Source organism: Pseudorasbora parva, chromosome 2 (genome assembly GCF_024679245.1).
Source record: "Pseudorasbora parva isolate DD20220531a chromosome 2, ASM2467924v1, whole genome shotgun sequence".
NCBI lineage: Eukaryota > Metazoa > Chordata > Actinopteri > Cypriniformes > Gobionidae > Pseudorasbora > Pseudorasbora parva.
In genome coordinates this window covers 5,891,137-5,909,727 of record NC_090173.1, presented here as the reverse complement: position 1 = coordinate 5,909,727, position 18,591 = coordinate 5,891,137, and the positions used below count along the sequence as shown (strand labels likewise).

Genomic DNA, 18,591 nt, shown 5'->3' with positions numbered 1-18,591 from the left:
ATGTGGTTCTCTAAAAAGTGCTTTCAACTGTCTGAATGGATGCAGAAAACTACTTTTAAACAAGAAATGGTGGACTATTTATGCTCATAGTTGCCGTAATTTTTACGGACATTGTCCGTAATGATTACTGAGATTACGTTCAGATAAGACTGAAATCACTGGGAAGATCTGGTAATTATTACTTTGACATCTCCATGTAAAGCTAACCCTGTCCGACTGGTGTTTAAGCAGATGAACTGGTAATAGGTGAGGGTATCGTGATTGGGTGTAAAAGTGTGCCAGTATTTGCCAGGAAAGAGGAGTCATGGCTCATTACTTCATGCCAAATGTCACGAGAGAACTGTCAGACAAATCAAAAATTATATTTCTCAATGAAAATTGCAAATACTCTAGATATCTCACCATCTACTATATTGTGAAAAGATTCAGGGAATCCAGAGAAATCTTGGTATGCCTAAGGCAAGGCAGGAGATCTCTGTTGAATGTGCCTGATGTTTGAGCCCTCAGATGGCACTGCATTAGAAACTATCATCCTTCTGTGTTGAACCTCTCATATTGATAAAAGCACCGCCACGGTTTTGTATTGCCACACGGTCTCGGGCGCTCTTTGGGTATCCAGTGTCCCTTAACACAGTCTGCCACTGCATCATGAAAGGAAATTAAGCTCTATTACACCTAGAGAAATCTATCCATCAATTAAATGTGAGTTTTCTGGGCCTGAACTCACCTCAGAGAATCTAAGACAGTGGAAATGTGTGCTATGGTCAAATGAGTCTACATTTCAGCTTGTTTTTGGGACATCAAATTCTCAGTCCTGAAGACGAAAGAGACCATCCGGACATTGATCAGGGACAGATGTAAAAGCAAACATGACTGTATATTGGGATTGTACAGTGACTTATACTGCCATAAGAGGACATCTTCCAATGCCAGGTGTCATTCTGCATGTGCTACAGCGTCATGCTTTTGTACACACGTTTGAATGACTGACTGGACTGCAGATCTGTCTGCTGTAGAAGATGTATATGACCCATCATGAAAAGGAGAATCAGACTATGGACTGATGGGCTGCTGAAGTCTTGTGTCAAGCGAGATTGGGCAACAGATTTGCTAGCGAAACTTTAACAATTAGCATCCTCAATTCCCAAACTATTACAAACACTTCAAATGAAAGGTGATGTGATGCGGTGGTAAACATGTCTCTGTCCAGACTTTTGGAGAGTACTGTAGCCTTTAAAATCATCAACATTTCTCTATATTTATAAAGTACAATTGAACTGGTCAGTGAAAACCTTTTGTGTACTTTTGTCAGTTAAATAAAGGTTAAAGAGAATGAACAAATCACATTATTGATTTGATGGCATTTTACAAAACGTCCCAGCTATAATCTATACATGCAAGCCATAGTATTTATGTTTTAATAAAATGAAGGCCTATTTAATAACACCAGTTATAAGCATATTTTCAGTACGTCTGTTATTAAAGAAGCTTACATTGCAAACTCGTTGTGCATATCAATGAAACAATACAAAGTTATTTGTGTGAACGCATATTCCCAGCCAACACGTGTATGTGGGGCACACGTGGATTAAACATGGGCTACAGGGGTACAGAGTGGGCATGGGCTCAAAATGGGCATCTTATCTGAGGCCCACTTGGGTGATCTAAGTAAGCTGGGATCCCCAAGTGGGTCCTAGTTGGTTCGCTAATGGGAAATGAGAACATGGGTTGAAAATGAGCAACTCAGTGGTCTAATTCATTCACAGTCAAGACAAGTGCAGACACAGTCAATTCCAAAGGTTGATTACATTGGTAGATAGCACACAAATATCACACTTGAAATAAATCGTATTGTGATTTTGACACTTAAACACAATGTGACTTCAATCTAATCAAAATCTAAAAAGGCCAGCACAATTGCAATTTTACCGAATATTCTGCCATTTACTGGTAACAGGCATCAAGATCAAGATCTTTAATAAATGTTTATTTTGTCACAGAACAACTACTGAGCAATGAGATCTGAGGAGCTTTATCCATCTCCTCATTCAGCTGCCTGTGCTTTTTTTTTAATTTAGTGCTAATTCAAACAAATGCACAAACGCTATCCAACATAGTAACAGTGGTTTTCAAACCTGTCCTGGAGGCACACCGGCCCTGCACATTAGTGTCTCCCTCATCTATCACACCTGATTGAACTCATCAGCTCATTAGTAGAGACTGCTAGGTGTGTCTGATAAGAGACACACAACATGTGCAGGGCTGGGGTGCCTCCAGGACAGGTTTGAAAACCACTGCTTTAGAGTACTGTTGCAAATAATTAGCAATGTCTTTTAGAAGGATTTGGAAATACTGAGTCCTTATTAGTAGCCTACACAAGGAACTTCCCTTTGTAATTAATTATATAATTTTGTATGTCTCCCTCATCTATCACACCTGATTCAACTCATGAGCTCATTAGTGGAGACTGCTAAACCTGAAATGGGTCTGTCAGATATATTGAATATAAGATATAAGACAAACCTGTCTTGGTACTCCAAGACAGGTTTGAAACCAGAACCATGTATTTTACAACACATCTGCTTGTGCTTCTTATTAAGTGGGATCATTTTTGTAGAATTCTTTAGCTAACTGAAGTCTCTGAGATCCTGACACCTTCACTTCTGGAGACTCCAGGTAGGTTGCAGTTCTGGAAAATTGTGCTGCTGGAGACTAAAGGGTTTCTGATGGTTTCACACTTAATTCTTCACCTTAATTCTGAATTATTTGGCAGTTGGTGTGTGTCGTTTCTTTGTCATCTGTTTTTGTCTGACCCTTCTGAGCATTTCATCTAGATCAACTTGATGTGGGGTACCAGAAGGCTTTTGTGCATCCTTATGGACGTTTTTGTCCGTTTCAAAAAAAAAATATTTTATAACTTTGTGGTAAAGCGAACTGCATAAAATTTGCCACAGGTGTGTATTTTTATTTGAATTTTAATATTTAACCACCATTTCCTTTAAAAAAATATTTTGCACTAGGTACACAAAATACTCACACTTAGGGCCTTTAGGACAAAAATGTCCACATTGAAACTGCTATTTTTAATCGCGTTACCATTTAACTATAAAATGACGCAATCTTTGTTAATATGCTCTTATTCTGTTACCCAGGCTTCACAATTCTTGTTGTTACAAATTATTTTTTTATTTTTTTTTACTAGATGGTGACATTTTTTCCAGGTTTGACGTATAAAGCAAATACTTTATTTCAGTTTTTTGTTGTTTATGCATATTATAAAGTATTATGCAGCTATAACTGTGTAGGTGTGTTGGTATGGATGTCAGAGTGTGGTGTGTATTTATGTAATAAAAATAATTGTGTGTAGGTGTGCATGTGTGTGCTTGTAATGTATGAGAGAGAAAAACTCAACTGCAAATAACAAATCCAGCTGCTGTGCACCAGTGGAGTTTTGCTGGCATCTAATGGGGAAAAGTTGGCACTGCGCTCAAACCAAATCATGCTGAGAGCTCATTTTTTTGAGATATCAACCTCCAATTTAAAACACAGCTTTTTTAGATGTATGGCTTTGATTTTCTAGTTTTATAACTCATGTTTTTAAAAATATATATAGGTCCTTCTCAAAAAATTTGCGTATCATGAAAAGGTTCTCTAAACGAGCTATTAAACGAATCATCTGAATCAACTAATTAACTCTAAACACCTGCGAAAGATTCCTGAGGAAGATTGTGGAGAAGGACTGATTCCAGACCTTGGGGGACCTGCGGAAGCAGTGGACTGAGTCTGGAGTAGAAACATCTAGAGCCGCCGAGCACAGGCGTGAGCAGGAAATGGGCTACAGGTGCCGCATTCCCCAGGTCAAGCCACTTTTGAACCAGAAACAGAGGCAGAAGCGCCTGACCTGGGCTACAGAGAAGCAGCACTGGACTGTTGCTCAGTGGCCCAAAGTACTTTTTCGCATGAAAGCAAATTTTGCATGTCATTCGGAAATCAAGGTGCCAGAGTCTGGAGGAAGACTGGGGAGAAGGAAATGCTAAAATGCCTGAAGTCCAGTGTCAAGTCCCCACAGTCAGTGATGGTCTGGGGTGCCATGTCAGCTGCTGGTGTTGGTCCACTGTGTTTTATCAAGGGCAGGATCAATGCAGCTCGCTATCAGGAGATTTTGGAGCACCTCATGCTTCCATCTGCTGAAAAGCTTTATGGAGATGAAGATTTGGTTTTTCAGCACGACCTAGCACCTGCTCACAGTGCCAAAACCACTGGTAAATGGTTTACTGACCATGGTATTACTGTGCTCAATTGGCCTGCCAACTCTCCTGACCTAAGCCCCATAGAGAATCTGTGGGATATTGTGAAGAGAAAGTTGAGAGACGCGAGACCCAACACTCTGGATGAGCTTGCGGCCGCTCTCGAAGCATCCTGGGCCTCCATAACACCTCAGCAGTGCCACAGGCTGATCGCCTCCATGCCACGCCGCACTGAAGCAGTCATTTCTGCAAAAGGATTCCCCACCAAGTATTGAGCGCAGAACTGAACATAATTATTTGAAGGTTGACTTTTTTTGTATTAAAAACACTTTTCTTTTATTGTTCAGATGAAATATGCTAATTTTGAGATTTTGAGCTGTATGCCAAAATCATCAGTATTAAAACAATAAAAGACCTGAAATATTTCAGTTGGTGTGCAATGAATCTAAACTATACTCGGAGTGTGTTGTGATTCAGGTTCTTTTGTTTCACACTGAAATTTCAAAACATGAACAGAAGAAGAGATGCCATTGCTCACACACATGCTGTGAACTTTTAACAACAAATGCACATGCCCCAATCTCCTCCCGATTAGCTTTAACACTCGTGGGTGTTAGGTTAGGTCTCAGATTAGCTGCATATCTTTCACCATCCGACATCAGTGTTTTATTTTCTCTCACCACAAGATGAAAATAGTTCACTGCGGTGTGCATGTCTCTTTCAGGCCACTAGATTTCCCGGCATCTATAACCATGAAATAGTATGTAAGGCTTTCAGTCATGCTGAAGAGTGTCACGATGAAGATCTTCGCTCTGCTTTGTGTTTTTCTTTTTCATGGGACTTTGCCTTCAATTCAAGCAGGTAATTAATATTATTTTCTGTGTTTATCAGAGAACCAAAGTTAAACTAACAAGGATGTTTCATTATTTAAAATGGTGTTGTAGGGCCAGAAATGTAATTTGACCATTAGTGGCTGTCACCAGGTGATAATACACAAAATCACTGAAGGAAAGAGAAACCAGAAGAGCAGAAAAAAGAGAATAATGTCCACCCATTACACATTATTACACTTATTATTAACCAGTTCGACTTTCTTTCTGTCAGACGTCTACAGAAGCTCTTATTGAGAATTAACAGATGTTTAGATGTTAATGTTTTATGGATTGCTAGTTTAAAGTCACCATTATGGAGATCAGTGTTGGCTTTAGTTGGGCTCTGACCCTTTGTTTTTAACATCAGTTTTTCTCTGGGCGCTCCAACTTTTAGTTTAAAGCACATTTTGTTATGGCAAGAGAAAGTATGACCTCATCACAATATGTTTTGGTGGTGACATATCATGTAATGGGAAGAATAGAACATGAAGAATAATTAAAATATTAAAATAAAGAATTAAAAATAAAGGACAATCCAGCTGCATAAATTATTCATGCTGCAATGCATGGTGGGAGCCATGGATGCGTTTTGACTGGTGGCTCCCATCATGCACTGCAACACAAAGCATTTGGGTGATTCTTGATCTCAGTGTGTTTTTGCAAAGGCGACAGTGGCACGGAACCAAAACTCCATCAGGGCATGATGGAGAAAAATAAACCTTGGTAGAAACTAGACTCAGTCGGGCTGGTTATGCCCCAGGCTGATTATGTATAATCATACAATCAAAACATTGTATGATTATTATTCTTGCATGTGTATGTATGTGTGTGGGCATGTTTTTGTGACAAATGAGGACACAAATGTGTATAAGGCCATGGGTATGACACAGGTATTACAAGTAGAGGGTGAAATATGAGGACATTACCCATGTCCCCACTTTTCAAAAGGCTTATAAATCATACAGGATGAGTTTTTTTTTTTTTTTGAGAAAATAAAAATGCAGAATGTTTCCTGAGATGGGTAGGTTTAGTGCGTGTGTGTGTGTGTGTGTGTGTGTGTGTGTGTGTGTGTGTGTGTGTGTGTGTGAGAGTGTGTGTGTAGACTGCCGAGCCAAAAGAGAATGTAAATCCCGCCTACTTTGATTTGATTAAGCGCTGTTAGACCACCTCATTTTGACTGTCTGATCAGCCTCAAATTCTGTTCCTATCAATCACGCTGTGTCCTTTAGATTGTAATATGCGTGTCATTTGCTTCCATTCATAAAAAACTCCTCTGCGGTCGTCATGAAGACTCTCGACAAAACAACTTCCCTCAGGGCTTTTACTTCAAATGTGTAAATGATGTGGAGAAATATTGATAGATTCTCACATGTTTGAGTCAAATTTCTAAAAAGTATTATTTATTCAATCTTTATCCAAAATCCGCGGATGTATGATTATGAGCGCGTTATACTGTGATATGCTGTGTTTTCAATTCATTCTGGCAGCCGGAGGGCGCTGAAAAGCTGTACTACTGAAAATTCACTCCATATGTGGATAGATGAAGAACAGACACACCATGTGACATTCAGGAAGTATCTGACATAACCAAAACAGCTTCCAGAGATCGTCAGATCGCTATAGCATGCAGATAGACACGTTTGAAGACAATAAACACACAATCGCGGCATTATATGGTTGGTCTGTGTTCTTTATGCCATGTTGGGTGGTTTCATAATAGATTATATTTATAATGCAGTTGTAGCCCCGCACATGGTTACTGGAGTGCAATTCTCTACTCTGCCTGTGGGTGGCACATACGCCCCAGGGATTTTCTAAATAAAATTAAAAAAAAGACGCTGCTAGAAAGCATCAAGAACTGGTTGAAAGCTGTGAGAGAGAGAGTTTAGCTGCATGACTTCTCAAGATACATCCGATTGTTTTTTTTTGAGGGAAGGATCATCTAAATCTGACCGTGGTGGTCAGAAATCAGTGAACAGACCAAGAGCCTGGTGTAGCCAGCCGTGGCATCTTTGGAACCATCATAATCCTGTGCCTTCATTTGAAATGCAGATAAGAACACACATAAATCTACCCGGGTAGTGAAAAGAACATACATAATCCAAGAAACACACACACACACACCAAGAACTGTCATAGACTCTTTCTTTGTTTAAGGTTGTTTATTTTGGTCTTATTACTGTGCGCTTGTGCACTCAGGAAGCCGGCTTAGATAGGCAGGGAATGTAAATAACTGTCCTTATTTTTTGTATAATGCACATCTAAAACGTATCTGTTCTCTGCTGACCTTTCACTACTTCAGGCTCCGCAGTCATACCTAGAGTTTCTGATATCAGCCCAGCTGTACTTTATAGCTAATTCAGTCATTATTGGTTACATTAACCTTGAGCCCCGGGTTACACAATGCTATTCCACATAGCTTTTAGCATTGTATATTTTCTGTCAGATTTTTTGACCCGAAGCTACATGAGATCACCGATTGTTGTATAAAACACTTGACTTATAAATTATAAAGTGATATGAAGTAAGTTTTGAATAAAACATGATTTTAATCGTATAAATTGTTGTTTTGCTGGTGTGGTAAGCTAACATGCTAGCTTGCCCTAGATGCACCTGCCACTGAGCAAATGCAGGGCTCTCAAGTTTTGAACTGAGTTCAGAGTGAGATTTCGACCGTGGCGGCAGCAAACAGGGTTTTGGCTGGGTACGGGTTCTGATATGAAAAATGACACAAATATCTATTTAATTCGTGTGTGAGTGAGTGAGAGAGAGAGAGAGAGAGAGAGAGAGAGAGAGAGAGAGAGAGAGAGAGAGAGAGAGAGAGAGAGAGAGAGAGAGAGAGAGAGAGAGAGAGAGAGAATGGTTAGTGTTGTTTATTGGTGTTGGCAGCAGGTTTTTGAGGCCTTCAGCCCAGAGGGTGGTGGCACCTTAACATGAGCACGGTTGCGCTGAAGTGAGCTGTGGTTTACAACAGAGATCATTTTACTCTCAAATAATCTTAGACAAGCTGCCTATGATTATTGTTTGCTATATCAGTATGGTTGTATTTTTTCCTCTCTTTATGACAGCGGCAGGGCCGGCTCATGCTCTATGGTTGCTCTAGGCGAGATGGAGTTTTGCATTTTCAATTCCACATTGAATTTTGCTACATTCATTGCGGGATATATAATCAAAATGCAATCACAAGTATCTTAAATGGAAGTTTAAATGCAATTTAGAAAAATAACATTTAAATGATCATTTTGCTACAATTTTTGCTGGAACATGTTAAACACATCTAATTATTTCTGTAATACATTTTAATTTTAATTTCGCAAATTATATAAAGTATTACAATATACAATTTATGTTTAAACTATATGTTAAAACTAGTGTAGGAAATAGCAAATGTAAATTATATTATTCAATTTGATTTATTATTTTGTTCCAAATGTTGCACACATGGTATGGAAAATGTAAATCTAAATACTGAAATGCATTGCCATTTTGCGTATTGCATTGCAAATTTTAAATCGCTACACTTCAGCTTCCATAAATAGGGGTGAGCACGAATATATTCGATCTGTAATTAATATTAGAAAAATAAAAATAATATTGAAATTTTACTATATTGCTTCGCTGGCCTAAATGCAGTGAATCCTCTAAATCTCACAGTTATAACTAAATCCACTGGGTGGTGCTGTGAAGCGTGTTAATAACTCGACTGTATTTGATCACTAATGTCGTCTGCCTCGTGTTGTTTGGAATTACTTAGATTAAAATGATCTTACTAAATGGAGTTACTTTTAATAAATTAATTAATGAAAGTGAGTAAAAAAAAAAAAATCCCATCCAAACACCAGTCGATGAGTCCATCGTCCATCACCGCATTCACGAGTGCAGAAGAGCACAGATGTTCACTGAGTGAGAGCGCAATAACATACGATAGCAAAAGGCATTTCATGCGAATCATGATTGAGACAAGGCTTCCTTTAAGTTTTGTTGAGGGATTAAGAACAGAAAACACAAAGTGCTGTCAGAAACTTAACTTAACACCGTTATCTTTGTGTCTCTGCGTCGGTCATCGGGGCTTCTAGTTGCCAACTAACGGTACTTCAGCGAGCATTTGATTCAATGAGCGAGGCCGTGGCGTCAATCACAGAATGTGACGTTGGAATCAGAACGTAAACGTTCTTGGGTGGATGGAATATCTATATCTTACCCAGATACAGCAAATCTATTTTATGATTGGCTGTTCTGTTCGGTATCTATATATATATATTTTTTTATTAGATTAACTGGTGCATGGCAGGGCCGTCAGAACTCTATGGGGAACTCGCTTGATTCCTCTAATAGAGCGCAACTTAGTGTGTTACCCTGGCGATTTCTCTGCGTGAGAAATACAAGGTGTGGCGTGTGAGCGTGTGAGCAGGTTGAAATGCGTGTGTCTCACGCCCAAAGCGTGAGACTTGAGAGCTCTGCAAATGCTTAATTTTTATGAACATTTTCTAAATGTAAAACTACTGAAATGCTTATTTGGACGAAATGCATTCAATAGAGTCTCAGTGAGGGTAAAGTGAGAGGTTTGATTTAGAAATGAGGTTTGAATAGAACAGTTTGAATAGAGAATCGTTAGTAATTATAATGCAGACAAAAGAATAATAATTAGAGCCATAACCAGTCCGCAGAAGTGTGAATGTGTGCCGTGGAGACAAACTGAATGGGGCAGTTTGCACCTCTAAACAATAGAGGCAAAATAGAGAATGAAAGCTGAGAAGACATGGCAATAAACATCAGTTGATTTTTTGGAGATATCTCAAAATAAAATCATATGAAACGATCTTGTAAAACGTTTAATAAAATTCAGAGTTTTAGACTTATCATCTTCAGATCTGAAATATAACATGGTCAGACTTGTGGCTTTAGCTGTAGTGCATTTCTAGATTTCTCCAAGGCCCACTTCAATTTTATTTTCATAAAGATATTTCATACAAATAAATTTCTAATAACTTTACAAAACTTTGAAACTTCTTAGAGCTATTTTGCTTTTAGTGCAAAGGATTGACAAACTGTATTTGTTTTAGTCTGAGTATGCATTTCTTAGGACTTTTTCAAAAGTTGGGGTTCAGCTTAACAGGTTAAATCAGCTCATGTGAGTACAGTGGTTCAATATTAATATTATAAAGCATCAAGAAAAAATGAAATAACGATTTATATAGCGATAGCAGATTTGAAAACACTGCTTCATGAAGATTCAAACCGTTATAAATCAGGAAGTCGATTCACGATCGTACATGCGTGTCAAACCACCAAACTGTTGAAATCATGTGACTTTGGCAATCCAAACTGCTGAATCGACTCGCTGATTCATAACGATTTGAATCTTCATGAAGCAGTGTTTTCCCTTTTCGGTCCTGGCTGCAGGGGTTTCCCAGGTTTGGTGATTCGCTGACGGCCTTGCCTTTCTTTGATGGGTGTCTTGGGAAGCCAACCATATGGCGTGTTGGCTGCTGGATGAAAGTCTCTTGGGTGCTTTGAAGTCGAAGCTCGCTCACTTTACGTGAACAGATAGCCAGTCTTGAAAGCTTTGTATCTCGCGACTGGATGTGGCTCTGAGGAGTTATAACCTGTCTCTGTCAGTCACATGAAATCTCCTCTCTAGGCTGAAGTCAATATATCGGAGGTAGTCCTGGATTTCGTGGCCCTCCGTGGAGTTTGGGTTGAACTGGGTGATGTTCTTAGCGAGCTTGTCAAAACCTTTAAAGGTCATCTTCTGTGCAGCTTTGGAGTGTGCTTAGATGAGCTCTTTTGTTGGCAGGGAAGAGTTCTGTGGTGAAGGGTTGTGGCCATTCATTCTTTCATTGTATGGCAGTTCTTGGAAGGGGAACTGTTCTAATTATCAGTGGTGATGTTGAGAGAGATCTCTTCTTGGTTCTAGTTTCTCTGGTTGTCTGCAGAGCCTGTGTTAATTAAACTCCTCCCTGTAAATGCTGCATCATCACAACATCCTTAATGAACACGTCTCTGGCCTGACAACTCCAATCTTTCAAATATCTATTTATCTAATGACCTGTATTGTTGCCAGAATCAATATCATACACTGTTTGTTTGTCAGCCAGAGGAGAACTGGCACCCCGACTGAGCCTGGTTTCTCTTAGGGTTTTTCTCCATTCTGGCCCTGAAGGAGTTTTGGTTTCTTGCCACTGTCGCCTTTGGCTTTTGGCTTGCTCAGTTGGGGACACTTAAATTTCAACAACAGTCAAAAGTTCATGGCCAAAAGTGTTGGCACCCCTGAATTTTTTCCAGAAAATTAATAATTTCTCACAGAAAAGTATTGCAATTACACATATTTTGATATACACGTTTATTTTCTTTGTGTTATTTTCTTTCTCTAGGCAGCAAAAATCCCAGTGTTAAATTACCTCTCCTCAGAGTTTATTTGACTCCACACTTGACTGTTAAAAGTAACTCTGATGAAGTGTTCGTCAATTAGATAACAAATAGATTAACCAATAAAATAAACCTAAATAAAATATTAGGCTCTACATGACATCAGTGATTAAGCTCATGATGATTATGTCAAAACACAACCAACACAACACCTGATTATATCTTCTCTGGACTTGTCTGGCTGCTATAAACCAGTTACTGCAGACTAATGTTATAAAACTACGGGTAAAGAGCCCAACTTAAGCAAACACTGATCACCATAATGGTGACTTAAAAATGGGGACTATTTTCTTCAGTCATTCTGCTTGTTAACATCAGGTGTCACCACTAATGCTCACTCGTTACTTAATTAGTCTCTTAATGATCTCATTAACTTTAACACTGATTAACGCTGATGAATTTCACATGGCACATTCGCACGGGATAAGCAAAGCCTGTGATTTTACTCATATTCACTGATTTATTTCCCGGATATGATGTCAAGATTTGTAAATGTAAGCTGTATGATAGGCTTTATCATAAACAACAGTTCCTTACCACTTGCTGCTATCTAGCCTTGTTGTGATAGTTGGTGTTACACTAATTACATCACTTTCCCACCATCGATTTGATTTTGTATAGTAGCCCAATAAAAATAATTTAGATCAGTTAGAGAACAGAAGTTGCGATTAAAAACGGAACTAAGTACAGACCGGGAGCAGGAAGCAGATTTAATTTATCACAAAAGTGGAGCTGACAATATGATGGTGGAAGGTTTGGTTTCAGTCAAAAGGAGTTTTTGCTGTGTACGTTGATTTGGTCTGGTTGTTCTGTCAGGGTCTGGTTGTTAAACACACTTGAAGATGAAGAATAGGGTAACTAGTAATATTTAATAAATCCACTGGGTGATTCAACAGAACAACATAGAAAACATTTTAATAATGATGACACCAGGCAATAAACTGAGAACAGAAGTAAACGTATTTAATGGTGATAATGAGGTTGATAATGAGGGTGCACAGCTGAACATAATGAGTTTCCGTGACCACAAATGAGTGACAAAAAACAACCAGCCCCTGAAATCTAATAAAATTATCCAACTGTCTTAATCTAAAATAATAAAAGTACACATTTTATAATAATAATTTAAGAGTGCAGGTTTTTTTTTGCCTTTGTATGGGTATTATATTTCTCTTCATTGCAGAGGAACACTCGCTGTATTACATTTATACGGCCTTGTCTAAACCTGTGGATCTGCCGGGCATCTATGAATTCACTGCTATGGGTCTGCTAGACAACAGACAGATCGACTATTACAACAGCAAGGACAAGATAAAGATTCCCAAACAGCACTGGATGAAAGAGAAAATTCAGGAGGATTACTGGGAAAAAGGCACTCAGTCGAGAAGGAGCAAAGAACAGTGGTTCAATGTGAACGTCAATATTCTGATGAACCGCATGAGACAGAATGAGTCAGGTGAGGAACATTCATACAGTTTAACCTGAGTTTGGTTTTTATTAATCCTGTTATCATCTCACCACAAACATTTCAATCTGTGTCCGTGTCAGATCTTCATGTTCTTCAGTGGAGACACGGATGTGAAGTTGAGCAGCAGGAAGATAAAGTGACGTTTCTCAAAGGCATTGATGAGTACAGTTATGATGGAGAAAACTTCTTGTCTTTTGATGATAAAGAGTCTCAATGGGTCGCTGCAGTTCCCGCAGCTCTACCAACCAAGACAAAATGGGACAATGTGCCGATCCTAAACCAATACACCAAAGGCTATCTGGAGAAAGAGTGTGTGGACTGGCTCAACAAATTCAGAGAATATGGAGACGAGGAGCTCAGAAACGGCTGTGAGTTTAGCTGTGTTCACACTGTCAGTCCAAATCTGATTATCCGTGCATCCGAATGTAATCTGATCCTAAATCATGCACTGTCCACAATGTGTATTTTGTAATATTGTAATTTTCTGCTCATACCTGCTATTAGTTGCAACAACACTGCCTTGTTTCTGGATTGACTTCCAGCATGTTTGCTATAACCGCACCTGATGTTTTAATGTGATTTATTTTGCCGTATATTTGAACAGACAGTCTGAATGAGGCTTAAATGTGTTTGTATTTCTTTATTATCTGCATGTTTCATACAGAGATGATTCCTGTGTTTTCAGCTCCTCCAGATGTTCATGTGTTTGCAAAGAAGTCTATCAGGGAGAAATCCAAGCTGAAACTCACCTGTCTGGCCACTGGCTTCTTCCCCAAAGACATGGAGATGACCATTAGGAAATATCGCTCATCTCTGCCTGAAGATGAGATTGAATTCTCAGGAATCCGACCAAACCATGATGGATCCTTCCAGATGAGGAAGAGTGTGGAGATTAAGGCTGATGGAGCAGATTATGACTGTTTTGTGTCCCACAGAACCCTCAAAGAACCAATTACCGTCAAACTAGGTTGGCAAACATTAATTAAGCATTAATTCAATTATATTGCAATGCTTTTTTCAGATATGCAAATTCATGAAATATTGTGTCTGAGAATAGCACTGCCACTAAACTCTTGATTTTATTGTGGTTTTCCAGCTGAATCACTGAATGCCAATACAGATAAAGAGCCTTCCTCTAAGCAGGAGTCTGATGGTATGTCTTCACTACTCTTAAAAAAAAAAGCTTTGTCATTTATCAGGCAAATTTCCAGCAGATTCAGGACTGGAGATTTGACGTTTCACTGTTTCTCTAACAGGAAAATCGAGTTCTGCTGAAGCTTCAGACATCAGTGCAACTGTTTTCATATTTTACCTCTCTCTCATATTTCTTTCATTCTGGATATTGTGAAGCAATTTGCTAAAACTGAAAATGTAGACTCTGTACCTAAAGACAGATCTTTTTTATTTGAAGAGAGATGAGTTTCCAGACTCAAATTGAATGTTTTCAATATATTGAAATTTAGACATGATGTATGAAATGTAATGAATCATGTGAGTTTGTTTCTGACCTGCATAGAGACCCAACAGCATGTTTCCACTGTAAAACAGAACTTTCAACAATATTTTCAATAATAAAATGAAGTGCAATTTGCCAGACATGCACAGAAACAAATTAACATCTGTCTCTTGTACATATTGAAAAAGTTACATTTTACATCTATATCTTTTTTTAATTTGAATTATTGAAAGATCATGTTTAGCAGGGTACAGGGCCGGCGTTTGCTATAGGCGAGCAAGGCTGTTGCCTAGGGCGAAAATTGTGTTAGGGGCGCGAGCGCGCTCTAGTGCCGCCCATACTTCCCATTAAGCATAGAATCGGAACAAGCGAAATACAACATAATGTTCATTAAACATGATCATCATAGGGCGCCCCCTCAGCCACACGTTTAATTACTTATCAACCTGATTATTAGATTGAATTGATGGTGATTATTGATTATTAGTTCAGGCGTTAGGTCAGGCAAGTGCTCATCTTGCGCGTTCATCAAAAGTGAGGCGTCTAAACCCGCGGATGCACAGGGATGGAAAAAGAGAAAAAAAGAAAGGAAGAAAATCGAAAGAAAGCCCAGTATAGAGGTTAGTCTTCTTATCTCAGCCAATAAGTTGTCAAACACAATAAAATTACTTAGTATCAATCTTATCAACTAATATTTATTTTATAAATATTATTAATATTGTCACTAAGCTATCACTTGCTAGTTTTCTACATAATTACTATACGTATTGCATACATAACTTCACTGACAATAATCTACAATAACCTACATGGATGTCATTTAAACATCAAAAGTCCAGTTCGTTATGAATATGGATAACGTATGCATGTTAACGTTATTTATGAAAAGTACAAACACTCTCTACGTGGGCGTCGGAAGGAAATAAATACGGCCTCTCGTTTTTTTGTTTTTTTTTACTGGAGCAGCCTAACGATAGATGCCATATTATTTACATTAAACACAAATATGCTGTGTTCACCAAACTCTTTACAGTGGCTGTAGTGTAGTGGTAAGACGCATGGCATCAAGATTTGATGCAGATCGATCAGAGGTTCGATCCGGCCTTTTGCCACACTCGCTCTATTCCCTTTTCCCATCACATATCAGATCGGAAAGGCATTTATTTTCAATAAAAAGTGAGAAAATGTTTGAAAAGTGGAAATAAAGCGTCAAACGTGTTTAATAATAAGTGCTTCTCGGTTAGGGGTAGGCCTAGGAAAACAGACGTGCTGAATTAGAATAGAGACGATAAAAGTGAGTGGGGTGGGGGGCGCAAAACTCCATCTCGCCTAGGGCAACCAAAGAGCTAGAGCCGGCCCTGGCAGGGTATATTCTATGAATAAGTCTAAAAAATATAACAATTAAATAAAGTATTGTTTGTCCTCCATTAGACATAATCCACAAACAGACTTTTTTCACAAACCGTAGTCCATCATTTGACACAATGTCATGTCGCATTATAGATGTTTTCTTTCTTTCGTTTCTTAGACCTACATGAACGCGAGTCATTGGATATCATGCAATGTGCAAATGCTCAAACCCAGTCAATTATTAACTCCAGAAAGTGAAAGTAAAATATGACAACACATATTCTCAGAGGCAAGGAGAGATAAATGTAGGCTACTTTTTGGCCTTCCCCAAAAGACCATTAGACAGTTGCAGCTCATACAGAACGCTGCTGCCAGGATTGTGAGCAGAACCAGAAAATATGACCATATCACACCAGTCCTCAGGTCTTTACACTGGCTTCCAGTTACATTTAGGATCGATTTTAAAGTACTACTACTTGTTTATAAATCACTCAATGACCTAGGACCTCAATACATCGCAGATATGCTGATTAAATACAAACCCAACAGATCACTCAGATCAGCAGGATCAAGTCAATTAGAAATACCAAGAGTTCACTCAAAGCAAGGAGAGTCTGCCTTTAGCTATTATGCCAGCCGCAGTTGGAACCGGCTTCCTGAACAGATCAGATGTGCTCCAACAGTAGCCACATTCAAATCCAGACTCAAAACACATCTGTTCAGCTGTGCATTTACTGAATGAGCTCTGAGCACTGTATGTCCGACTGACTGCACCTTATCTATGCATCATCTTTTCAAGTATTTTTATAACTGTTTTAGTTTACCTTTGTTCTTTTCTTTGGTTATCATCATTTTTTTTTTTTTAAATTCTCTTTACATTGTATTCTTTTTATTATGCATGTTTTATCCCTATTTTAATTTCCTTTGCATTGCCATTGTGTATGAAATGCTATATAAACTTGCCTTGCCGCGATCGCGACCTTCATGGTGAGCGTGGCAAAAATCTCCCGCGGCTGCCTCGTTGCCAACACTAACACACCTGCTAACTTTGCGATCAACACTCCAACCCCGGGAAACATTGTTCCCACCACTGAAATTGGGCAAAAGACCATCTACATTGGGCAAAGGATGCACCGTTTGTGCTTAGTGTAACGTGAGGTTTAGTTTCACTTTCAGAATCACTGTCATCTCATATTTCCCTTCAGAATCAGGGTCCATGAATAGAAGACCCAACACTTCATTTTGGGTAAGCTTTATTGATGCCATTAGAATATAATAAAAGTAATAGTAATCTAATGCAAATACTCGCTGGCATTGACAATGCTCTGATAAAACGTCTCACTCGCACACCAACTCCGCTTTTGTTTGCGCTGATTCAATGCGCTCTTGCTCATAGATTTTTTATAGAATCATGATGTTTGTATGAGTCAGGGACGAGGTAAGACATGTCTACCATCTAGTGGAGGGGAGGTTGAATGAAATTTGACTCCCTATTTGACAAAATTGTCTGTTTTACTTAGTGACGCATCCTGTCGAGTAAACTCGACCTTGGCGCCTAGAGGGTTAATGTTGGAGCCAATGGTGCTACAGTTCACTCAAAGCAGGTGCTGGGGATGTTACACTCAGTGGTTGACATTCAGGCAGCGCAGCTGAGATTTGAGGGGGAAAATGGTGAGGTTGCTGTAGTTAATGCACATATTGCTGAGTGGCCACCTGCCTCCATCTCAGAAGTCCTTGCCGCTTTAAACTGGCCAGAGCTTTCACCTGATGAGGAGAGCCAAGCAAAACAGCTGTTAGAGAAGTATAGTTATGTCTTTGCTAAATATGATGGAGATCGGGGTTTACTTATGAAATTGTACATGATATACCTCTTTTAGATGACACACCAGTCCGACAAAGATATAGGCGTATACCCCCTACACAGTGGCAGGCTGTGAAAGACCATATTAAACAGCTTATGGATAGCAAAGTGATCAGGGAGAGTAGCAGCCCTCATTGTCCTGGTATAAAAGAAAACTGGAGAGCTACGGATGTGTGTTGATTACCGCCAACTTCACGCCAAGACAAGAAAGGATGCCTACCCATTACCTCGTATTGAGGAGTCTTTGGATGCCTTGTCAGGTCCTCAGTGGTTTTCAACATTGGACTTAGCTAGTGGCTATAATCAAGTTGCTGTTGCTGAGAGAGATAAACCAACGACTGCATTCTGTACCCCATTTGGCCTTTTTGAATTTGAAAGGATGCCATTTGGACAATGCAATGCTCCCAAAACTTTTCAGACGCTCATGGAGCGAATATTTGGTAATCTTAGCTTTCATTCAGTTCTTTTATATCTGGATGATGTAATCATTTTTTCTTCTTCTGTGTCCCAGCACTTAAGTTTTCTTTTTTAATGATGTCGCCCTCTGACTCTCAAAATTCACAATGTTTGCTCTATAATTGTACTTTATGTTATTTATAAAGTACAATTGAACTGGTCAGTGAAAACCTTTTGTGTACTTTTATCAGTTAAATAAAGGTTAAAGAGAATGAACAAATCACATTATTGATTTGATGGCATTTTACAAAACGTCCCAGCTATAATCTACACATGCAAGCCATAGTATTTATGTTTTAATAAAATTAAGGCCTATTTAATAAAACCAGTTATAAGCATATTTTCAGTACGTCTGTTATTAAAGAAGCTTATATTGCAAACTCGTTGTGCATATCAATGAAACAATACAAAGTTATTTGTGTGAACGCATATTGCTGCTTATTGCCTTTATT

The 18,591-nt window shown here is 38.8% G+C and overlaps 1 protein-coding gene across 1 annotated transcript; it reads left to right on the top strand.

The window, feature by feature from the left end:
- Positions 1 to 12,703: 12,703 nt before the first annotated feature.
- Positions 12,704 to 14,546, top strand: LOC137048283 (H-2 class I histocompatibility antigen, Q10 alpha chain-like). Its single transcript, XM_067426392.1, has 5 exons — positions 12,704 to 13,004; positions 13,097 to 13,384; positions 13,702 to 13,983; positions 14,113 to 14,169; positions 14,273 to 14,546. Exons 1-5 carry the CDS (start codon positions 12,704 to 12,706, stop codon positions 14,362 to 14,364), a joined length of 1,020 nt encoding a protein of 339 aa, XP_067282493.1. The 3' UTR covers positions 14,365 to 14,546.
- Positions 14,547 to 18,591: the final 4,045 nt, after the last annotated feature.